At 43.8% G+C, this 11,411-nt stretch overlaps 1 protein-coding gene across 1 annotated transcript in view; it reads right to left on the reverse strand.

Moving 5' to 3' along the window:
* COL25A1 (collagen type XXV alpha 1 chain) overlaps positions 1-11,411 on the reverse strand; it is a gene marked incomplete at its 5' end in the record, with an annotated part of 558,067 nt that extends 546,656 nt beyond the window's left edge. The window contains 2 exons of the mRNA XM_025212861.1: positions 9,801-9,870; positions 11,208-11,411. Coding sequence (XP_025068646.1) covers positions 9,801-9,870; positions 11,208-11,411 — 274 coding nt within the window. The remainder of the gene's footprint in view (positions 1-9,800; positions 9,871-11,207) is intronic.

Below are 11,411 nucleotides of genomic sequence, written 5' to 3' on the forward strand. Positions count from 1 at the left end.
GGGGGCAGGGACTGCCCACCCCTCCCCCCCAGGCAAACCCCAGCTGGGGTCTGGGGCCAGGGAGGATGGGGGGGTTAAACTTCCCTTCCCCCAAGTACAGAGCTGCCCTGCCCTGCTAAAAACTTACTGCTGGCTGCAACCGTGTACTACAAATCCCAGAGCCACCTGGAAGCAGGAAAAGGAAGTAATAAGCAAGCCTGCAGAGTTGTGCTTCTGTGATTCTGGACTGCAAATCCCAAAGACCTTAGGGGCAGCAAGAAGAGGAACAAAACACATAGGCCATGTTGGCTATGTGCCAGAGACCCACGCTTTAGTGCCTGCCTGCCTTCTGGCCTGAGCCACTGCAGGAATGTGGCTGCATTCCCTGAATCAAAAGTGAATGTCTGTCCGGTTGTTTCTCAGTTTAATGTCTGCAGCTTAGACTAACCTACAAAGACTGACTTAATTCAGCCTCAGGCTTTTTAATTGTTTGTACTTAGCCTGTAGCACTACAAAGTGTCTCAACACTGGAGGCACTAGCTCTTGCCACTGCTCCCACTGTAGAGACAACCCTCACGTTTTCCAGCTTCCCTTGCCTCCCTATAGAGGAAGTAGCCTTCTCTGCTGCCACTGTGATACCAGTCCCTGCCAGAGTAGCAGTAGAAGGGTTCCACAGCAGAGCGGGTGCTCCTCCAAGGCGTATACTGTGCTACAGCTCTGCTCTACTCTGGTTGTCAGGGAACCAGACATTCTCCCTCCCTCGTGTTTCAAGGAACAAAGGGAAAGCAGAGTAAATATAATGCTGGGGGACTAGGCGATCTTCCGGAACTGTCCACAGGTGACATATGGCTACAAAATACAGTGCTACAAAGAAGTTCTCATGAGAAATGAGAACTTTTTTGTGGAGGATATAGCATCTTTGCAATGCAACAGACACCCTGACCATGTATACATCAGTTTTTTTTGTAGAGCTATATGGGTATTTATAGCATTACAAATGTAGAGTGTATCCACAACCTATATTCCAGAAGAACATTAAAATGTGTATGCACTCCCCACACACACAAAGACAAAAAGTTATATACAAAGTAGGCCAACTGATGCATCCCTGAGAAATGTGGTCTATGATGTTGCTCCATCTACTAACTGAGTGTGTTTATATGCAACAGCACTGAGTATAGCAAACTGCACAGCGAACTCAGAAGCACTATAAAACACCAAACCACAGGGATCTCTGAGGCCAAGATGGAGAATCAATATGGCATGATTACAAAAACGGCATAAAATAGCAATAGATGGCAGAAGAATGAAAAAGAGGAATTTGAGAATTGTGACAGGATCCAGAATTTGAATAGGATTCCAAGCTATGTGTGTAACTACACTGGGCAAGGCAGGGTTTTCTGTGAAAAAATGTCTGAAAAAGGAACAAAAGAAACAAACATTGTCCTGTGTCCCAAAGGAAAAAGTAAACAAACAGCCTTGAACTTGTGTATGGCCATTTGAGGCTTTGTCAAGCACTCAGACTCATGCTAGTGAATTTAGGGTAGGTTTCTAGGAAAAAGAAGTACACACTCAAACACCACACTGTGTAAGTTATAGACATATACAGTGCAAAAACTGTGTATTATAGCAAGTTAAAGACAGAAAAGATCAATTATGCCATTATGCAGTCCAGGGCTGTACAACTTCCAGTTGACCACGGGCCACACCAGGGTAAGCCAGGGTTCTCTAGGTCATGCTCTGTGTAGATGCACCCGCAACTGCACCAGGTGCCCACATAGGTTTCCCTACCCTCTCTTCCCCAGTACTGCACTGTGCACCCACACAGCCCCTCACCTGCAGCACAGTGCACCCCCATATTGATCCTCAACTCAGTGCACCACATTATCCCACCCCCTGTGAGCAGCAGCAAGAAGAGGGAGGGGGAGCCCTAAGACTTAGGCTCCTGTTGCAACTGGAACAATAGGGAGAATGTCAACCATGCAGGTCCCTGGGAGCTGCAACTTAACCATTTGGGCTAAGTACAAATAGTCAAAAAGTCCAAGGCTGAATCGGTTTAATCTTCGTAGTTTGGTCTAAATGACATAAATTGAACCCTTAAGCAAGTGAACAGACATTCTCTTTTGATTTCAGAAATGCTGCCACATACCTGCAGTGGCCCAGGCCAGAAGCTGGGGTGCGCTAGAACATGCCTCCCTGCTCAGCTGAAGCAGACAGCTTGGGCCAAGGCTAATCCACCACCCATGAGAGAGGGTTTGTGGGGGAGATATAAAGCATCCTAGTTAACTTGAATCTAGCGAGGGTCAGGGACAGAAGTTCAATAAACCGATTTAACCTAAATCAGTTAAGTCTGATACTACAGCCATCCAGGTTTATCTTAAACCTGTTTTGGCCATTTTGAAAGTGGTTTATGTGCACTGAACTTCAGGACTAGGGACAGAAATTGCACATAAACCAGTATAAGTGATCGGAAACTGGTTCAAATCTGTAATAAATACAACAGAAGTTCAGTACAGATAGGTCAGTGCAACAGTTCCGTAACTGTTGTGTTACAGATTTGAACTGGTTTCCAATCACTTATATTATGTGTAATTTCTGTCCCTTGCAGGCTGCAGGCAGGCCAGTGACTGCCAGTTGGACAGTCCCAATACAGTCCAACCTCTTGACAAGACAGAATTTAAAAGACATTCAATAGGAGGCTGTAGAGTTTGTGGCTACATAAACAATTAGCTAAAACAAGCAGCAAATAAAAACTGACATTTATTTGAGTCTCACTCAGAAATGGATATATAAAATATTTTTAAAGTCTTTGTGCTGAAACAGACCAAAGGTGATAAAATTCAAAAATATCTCTGAACTGTCAATGAAATGCTTAGGATCATTCTAAACATCCCTGCTGTATAAAGTAACTCATTCTACAATGCAACACTCAGAAGCATGTCTTGCATTCAAAACAAAATCTCTTAAGTGCCCTGATTTTTTGCTTTCTTATTTTCCCTTACTGGTAATTAGTTTATTATATTCCCAATATGTTTCAATTTTTGTGGGGGTTTCTTTGCTTATTTTTTTTGTTTGTTTGTTTTGTAGAAGAATCAAACTCAGACAAGTTAAACTGTTGTCTAAAAATAGCAAGATCAAGCTTAGAAAAGCTGATTCTGTTTAACTAACATCATATGAAAGAAGGTTATTTGTACATGCCAAAGTAATGGGTGTACCAAACTTGCATTCTGAAGTCTAATAAAATATTTTTTTAAAGTTATAGGAACATTAAACAACTGCATGGCGTGTCAGCCACTATGTTATAAAAGCTGTTTGTAATGCTGTTAGGTTTAGCTGAATGGCAGTACCCAGCTAAGACTGACTACATTTTTCAGTTCTAACTTCAAGCTACCAGTAATCCTTAGAAAGTTCAGGTTAGTCATAAAAACACTTCTCCCCCACAGACAGTCTTTGTATTTTTTCTCCAAATGCTATTTATGTCCAAATGTTATCATTATGTCCTTATGCAGACTGCTCTCTTGTTCTATTGTTGCATAAGTTGAGATCCTACTGCCACTGAAATCAGAGAGTTTTGCCAAATGAGCCCAGATATTAAGTGCTATTCTATAAACTGCTAACATTACTTAAAACCAGGTTCTGATGCTCTTGTAAGTAGTAGTACTCTGACACTCATTCTAAATAGCATCTTATTCCATAAGTGTTATCACCAGGAAAACTCACAAAGCAAAGTGCAATTCAGTACATATATCAAAATCTATCCCTTATTAGACAAAGACTCCAATTCACCATAACACTTAATCATATCCTTAACTCCTAAGAAGTCAACATGTCCTAAAAATATGCTTAAGTGTTTTGCAAGCCTTTATTGAAATGGGCCTATGATAACAAACCTAAACAGACAAACAGTCATTTTAACACAAGACTTAGAACATACTGATTTTTTTTTTTTTACCAAAACAATGCCATTTTAAAACATCCTAACAGTAGGGGGGAAATGCTATATATAAAACCTACAAGAAAAAGTATTAAAATTAAATCATTTAATAAATAATTTTTGGCAGCCACATTTTCTCCCAATTCCCTGGGTAAAAAGCATCTTGGCGGCATTTGCTGTAGCCTTAGTTGAAAGAAGAACATTTAAACTAGCATATTTATTAGGTCTGAGTTAAATTAAGGGGAATGTTAGTATGCATTTACATTTCAAACTTTATTGCTTAGAGAAGGGAAGGAATACCTGCTATCTTCATATAAATATTTACAAACTTTGCAGAGCTTTCAAAGTTTCTGCTTTTAGTACTACAACTGAAATCAAGACATTAATATACCCTTTAAACTATGTGACTTTTTTAGAAGTAAAATGCATCATTAGAAAAATATCATGGTTAATGGAAATGTTTACTTAGAAGAGAAAAGAAAACACTCCTTAGACAAAAAGAGAAAGGCTATGGCTTGGTTAAAAGTATCTACTCATGTACATCCTTGCAGGTTATGAAAAGTTGTGAATATAGTCTCCCCTCACTGTCCAACCTATTAAAAACGCATTTGCCTTTGAACATGATAGTTCCTACCATGGAGAGCCATAAGAGGATGGGATGAATATTTAAGACTAATAAGAGCTTCACTAATTACAGAAATTTACTCCTGAATCAGACATCAAATTCTCACTCTGTCTGCTGACTGAATTTCCCCCTCCCTCTTTAATATATATCCTAGATAGAAAGAAATAATTGATTTGTAAATAAGCTTTATTCCAGTTTGAAGAATAGAGTGATGAAAGGCTACATTTAGCCATTTCATAGATTCATAGATGTAGGGTCGGAAGGGATCTTGTAGATCTTCTAGTCCGACCCCCTGCCGTGGGCAGGAGAGAAAACTGGGCTCAAGTGATCCCAGCTGATGCGCCATGCAGTTGTAAATATCGAGCCTCCTCTTAAAGACCCCAAGGTAGGAGCCATCACCACTTCCCTTGGAAGTTGGTTCCAGATCCTAGCCGCCCTAACTGTGAAGTAGTGCCTTCTAACGTCTAGTCTAAACCTACTCTCTAGTAACTTATGGCCGTTATTCCTTGTTACTTTAGGAGGCACTCGGGGGAACAAGGTCTCTCCCAAACCCTGCTGGTCCCCACTAGTAAGTTTATAGACAGCCACCAGGTCCCCTCTCAGCTCTCTCTCGTGAAGGCTAAACAGGTTCAGGTCTCGTAGCCTCTCCTCATAGGGTCTGCCCCGCTGTCCCCAGATCATGCGAGTGGTCCTCCTTTGGACCCTCTCCATGCTGTCCACATCCCTCCTGAAGTACGGCACCCAGAACTGGACGCAGTACTCCAGCTGCGGCCTGACCAGTGTCGCATAGAGGGGGAAGATCACCTCCTTGGCCCTGCCTGTGATGCATCTGTGGATGCAGAACGAGGTACGGTTAGCCTTCCTTACTGTGTCCTTGCATTGGCAGTCCATGTTCATCTTGGAGTCAATAATGACTCCAAGATCTTTTTCTGCCTCTGTGCTGACGAGAAGTGAGTTCCCCAGCCTGTAGGTGTGCTGCTGGTTCTCTCTCCCCAGGTACAGTACCCTGCACTTGTCAGTATTGAATTCCATCCTATTCCCATCCATCCACCCCTGTAACCTGTCTAGTTGTAGCGTGTCCCTCCCTTCTATTGTGCCCACCTCTCCTCACATCTTAGTGTGATCCATGAATTTGAACAAGGTGCTTTTCACCCCCTCATCCAAGTCGCTGATGATGTTGAACAGTGTGGGCCCAAGGACCGAACCGTGGGGGACCCCACTGCCCACATCCCTCCAAGTCAAAAATGACCCGTCCACCACCACTCTCTGGGTGCGGCTCTCCAGCCAATTGGTGACCCATCTGACTGTGTAGGCATCAACACCACAATCTCCTAATTTTCTAATGAGAATGGGGTGAGAGACAGTGTCAAAGGCCTTCCTAAAGTCCAGAAAGACTATGTCCGCCACGACACCTGCATCCAAGGATCTTGTGACTGGGTCATAGAAGGCCACCAGGTTGGTCTGACAGGACCTGCCTCTAATGAACCCATGTTGGTTGCCCCCAAGCATACATTCCCCTGCTTGCCCCTCGCAGATGTGCACCTGAATAATTTTCTCAAAGCGCTTCCCCAGGAGACTTAACAGGCCTATAGTTGCCTGGGTCCTTCCTTTTCCCTTTTTTAAAGATGAGGACCACATTGGACCTCTTCCATTCGTCCGGCACCTGGCCAGAGCACCACAAGTGCTCGTAAAGCCATGTCAGGGGCCCCGCAATAACCCCTGCCAATTCCCTCAACACCCTGGGGTGGAGAGCATCTGGACCTGCTGATTTGAACATATCCAGCCCCTCCAGAAGTTCTCTAACCCAGACCTCCCTGACCTTAGGCTTGGCAGAGTTTCTCCCAAGTCTGTCCTGAATCTCAGTAGGGGAGTCCCGGTCCCTGCACAAGAAAACAGAGGTTAAGAAATTGTTAAAGAGGTCTTCTTTCTCCTCTGGCGTGACCACCAGATTGCCAAGCATATCCTGCAGGGGCCCCACAATACTCAGGGCCTTCTTCATTCTCCCTATGTATTTAAAAAAGGACTCTTTGTTACCCTTGATCCTTGATGCTAGCCCTAGTTCCATATCTGCCTTAGCTTTCCTAACAGCCCCGCTACAGACCCAAGCGGTGGAGGTATAGTCCTCTTTGGTGATAGCACCTCCCTTCCACTGGGTGTACGCCTCCTTCTTGGCAATCAGGCATTCACGAATGCCCTTGGTGAGCCAGGGGGGCTTTTGGGCACTTGGCTCCTTTGCTTCTTGTTGGGATTGTCACCCCTTGGGCTCTGAATATCATCTCCTTAAGGAACGACCACTCATCTTGGCAACTACCTTGTGCTCATAATACTGGTGTTACACAACAACTTCCTCTACATGTACTTTGAAGGTCATCTGGAGTCAGATCTAATGGTCATATATATATTAGACAGGCTTAACAAGGAGTTGACGGAGCAGAGTGCAACAGCAAAAGGTAAATTGTGCCACTGTGGTAAAGATGTCATTTACTCTTCTGAATCAGGACTGGCTTCCCAGGCTGCAAGCCACGGGAATTTCCATGACTCCATACCTGTTAAGCCAGGGTGTCAAATTCACATGCCCCTGCAGGCCAGATGAATGGCATGGGGCCAGCCCATGGGCAAAAGGCACAGGGCAGGGACCACAGACCAGATGGGGCCCACATACTGGCCCCACATGCTGAATCCAGCAGGCAACCTGGCACTGTGTGCAACTTGCCACCCAGACTGGGCCCATGCAGCACAGGGCCAATCCAGCATGCACCGCATGCAGCATGTGGGTCAACTCTGAGACCCGTAAGCAGCACCACAGCCACAGAATAGGACTTCGTGGGCTGCATGTTGAAACCCCTGTGTCAAGCTATACGTTTCCTGAAATGGCTTCACAATTGTAATGAAACCATATTTAAAAAAAGAAACAAACCAAAACAACCAAACAAACAGAACCCCTTCATATTTAGTTAAAGAGTAATTGGCCAAATATTATAACAGTATTATTTGGTTGTGAAAGTTATAACAGTTGCCTGGAGTAAGGGCTAATTCTATATTTTAAAAAAGGCACAATATGGACAACAGGAGTACAAAATTCCCTCACATTTTCCAACTCTACTCTAACACTAATAGAAAGGGTTACTTCTCAGAGCAGGCTTAGTGATTTTGTCTTCATGCCAATCAAACCTCATTCGCTCTGCTGAGCCTGCCAACACAATGCCATTTTGAGGTAGACACCTGTCCATTGGGAGGGAGGATGAGACAACTACCTCATTTTAAATAGTCCAAAATGCAGCCGTCACATGGTGATAACTTTCAATCACTACAAACCTGCCTCCAAACTGAAATTGTTACCAAGAGGTGAAAATCTCCATATCACATATCCAATTCCCTGGTCAGTTATACCTCTTTGTAAAATAATTTTTGACAACTATTCATCTCAATTTTCCTACTCTTATAGATCTAATTTGCACACCTTGAAATGTGCTTTAAATATTATTTTGACTGAGTTCTAGTGAGGATTTGTCAAATCCCATGACAAATATTCTACTGTTTGTAATCTGCTGGATCCGAGATAACGGAAAGTATTGCTTCAAAATAAGGTATGTTCAAGTAAAAATTGGTATAATGTGGAGCTCTAGTGGTAGTAAAGAAGTAAGACAGCATGTAACACCAGCTGCAACAAAAACAGAGACTGTTTCTCAGCCTGAAAACGGAACGTGGCAGAGACTGTTTCTCAGCCTGAAAACGGAACGGTTGTTGTGACCAGATCAATGCAAACTAATATGAACAATAAACTCTGAAAGAGAAAACTAAGGATTCAAATTCATAGATGCTTCAGGATCACAGACTAGATCTGTGGGTGTAATGCTGGGGGCAATCTACCTTTTAATGTTACATCTTGGACTTCAGTCATCTTCATGTATTTAAGCTATAAGAATGTAGGTGAGCAATAGAAATGTATTTATCGGTTATAAAAATCATTGCGTTTTTTATTAACATTATGTAACACGTCACATCAAAACTGAGAGTTTAGTAATTCTTTATATTCTGTTAAACACTCTGGCTCCAACAAACAATATTGCCCATTTCATTGAACCAATAAAGGTTCCTAAACAGACTACTAGGGTACTCTACTATCAGTTATATTATCAGAAAGATATATTATTGTCACAGGGACTTTCTTTCCTGTGGTTCAATAATCCCTTCAAGATGAGTCTGTCATGAGTTAAGCCTCTGACTAGAAGAGTTCCTTCCATAAATACCTACCTTATAGTCGCATGTCTTACTGCAAATAGTTTTTCAAAAACATAGTGTGTCAAATATTAACTCATTATCATCCCTACTCTTGATGCATGTCAACAATCTCAGCTTTTCTAAGGGGAAGACATTTTTGTAAATGGAAGGACATATAGAGCATACTATATTTCCATGGTACCCTATTATAAAGTGTGCTAGATTTGCTACAGCACCTTGTGAATCATTAAGCATCATATTACTAATGCCCAAGGAATAGAGACAGGAGATAGAGAATCTCAAAAGAAGTCTAAGACAAAATAAATCATCAACAGTTATCTAAATCTAATATCTAAAACCTACAGCAGAAGACAACAAAACATATAGAAAGCATGTAACACAAAAAAAATCAGATGAATATATTATTCAGGTCTACAAGCAACTGATCCCTGTATCACAGGGCCCAATCCTGAAGTTCAACAATGCTGTTGGGACTGCTGCCTGAGTAAGAACTTCAGGACTGTGTCCATATTCCTATAAATAATATATATTATGAGAAAAAGCTGTTTTCTAAAAGACCATTTTATCGGGGGGGGGGCAGATAACTAAAAAGCTCATTTTTATTATATAACAACTAGATCCTAAATATATGTCATTTGTGTTTAAAGCTATTTCATATATCAATAAGCTACACAGCGCCAACAGAACCACTAACTGAATACCATGCCATCAAAGATCAGAATACTGTATATTTCACCTTGTTAAAGTTGTGGCACTGGTTTACTTGCACCTTCCCACTTGTCATGCATTTCCCAGCCTTATCTTACTGTCATGAATATTTTAATCTAAATCCTATGTGACCCCAGAATGGGAAAGACTAATATTCTACCCAAGGCACACTTTGTGAAAAGAAGTGTCCCTTTGCCCCCCCCCATTACATGTGATATTTGATGTTGCTACATGTTCATTTGACAGACAGATAAAAAGAAGTGTCAAAATCCCCTGATACCAAGGAAAGATTTCTGAGCTATTTCTGGTTACCTGGTGGGCAGTTGCACTCTGGAGGCACTTCTCTTGCTATTCTTATTTTTGCCAAATGCTCATAGGATTTCTGTGGGTGAAAGGAGCAACATTAGCAAACTTGGTAAGCATTCACTCAGGCTACTACAGCCAGGCTTCTAAATCGGCATATGTTAAACTGTGATTTATAGTGATTTGATAGACAGCATAACTAACAGTTGACTTGGATGGGATTCAGACTGTATCAGATTCAGACCGTATCAGTTCCCTGCCCCCCTCCCCCAATCAAAGAGCATGACAACTGAGTTGCGCCCAACTTTGCTGGCCCTCTGCTGTGTTACATCCCCATCCAAACACCTCCACACCCCCACCGAGCATCCCAAGCATACAGAATCAATGTAGGGATGTGGGTTTGGGCAGATCTGCAAGTCCCAGGTGCAAGGACAATCAGCAGTTCAGACCTGAAGGTCAACTGCTCTATCACGTTATAGCGCCAATTGTTGCCAATGGAGCTCCGGCTACTGCCAGATGGACTCTGGACACCCCATAAGACCCTTGGAAACCCAGACCTCTACTCAAAGAGCCACATCCGAGCGGTTCCTTTCTAGTACAGGTTGTATCTGATGTCCACCAAAAAAAAAAGAAAAAAACCCATACATCTATTAGCAATAGTAATAACCAGTTCAAGAGATAGATTTGGCTAGAATCTGCGGGTGCAATATTAAATACATGCACAGATCCTCAGCAGACAAGGGTCTTTGGGTAGATGTGATGTCTTTTATTAGACCAACTAAAGAGTTGGGAAGCTTGTTCTTTGCAAGCTTTTGGGCACAGACACCCCTTCAACCCTATGCCTTAAGAAGGTGGTTTGTGCCTGAAAGCTTGCAAAGAGCAATTTTTTCAACTATTTAGTTGGCCTTTTTTTTTTTTAAAGTTAAATTTTCCATATTCCAAGCCAAATTTGCCAAAACAAATTCCAAATCCGAGACTCAGTCCAGAATCATCAGTGGCCCTGCTACCGCCTCCACCCCCATCTGGGGCTTCAGATGATCCCAAACCCTTTGGCGGGCATCCTATTTGCAGGGCTATGTAGTTGATCTAATGAAAGATGTGGCATCTTACCCAAAGAGCCTTGTCTGCCTACATCCAACACGGCTACAAGCAACACCTCGGATCCGTGTCTCCTAGGCATCTCTCTCCCTCCCAATCCCTTCTGCCACTCAGGGAACTGTCACTCAACTTTCCTGGAAAGGCCAGGAAAGAGGTTCCCCAGCACCCCGCTGCCAGCCCCGCCTGGCAAGCAGCCGTGGGGGGCACTGGACCGGCCCGGAGCCAGCCCCGCCCCCCCCCGGCCCGCCCCGCCTGGCACCCAGCCTTGGGGGGCACTGGCCCGGCCCGGAGCCAGCCCTTCCCCGCGCCCCTGCACACCTGAGCGAGGAGCCGCTCCACTTTCTCTTGCACCACGGACTGGAGCTGGTCCAGGGAGCAGCCGGGCAGCAGGCGGGAGGCGGCGGCGGCGGCAGAGAAGCCCCCGTGGGCGCTCTCGATGGCCGAGACCCGGGCCTGGAGCTGGCTGGTCCTCAGCCCCAGGTACACGCAGGAGGCGGCGGCCAGCACCGAGAGCAGCGCGGC

Source organism: Alligator sinensis, unplaced genomic scaffold (assembly GCF_000455745.1).
Source record: "Alligator sinensis unplaced genomic scaffold, ASM45574v1 scaffold66_2, whole genome shotgun sequence".
Taxonomy (NCBI): Eukaryota; Metazoa; Chordata; order Crocodylia; family Alligatoridae; genus Alligator; species Alligator sinensis.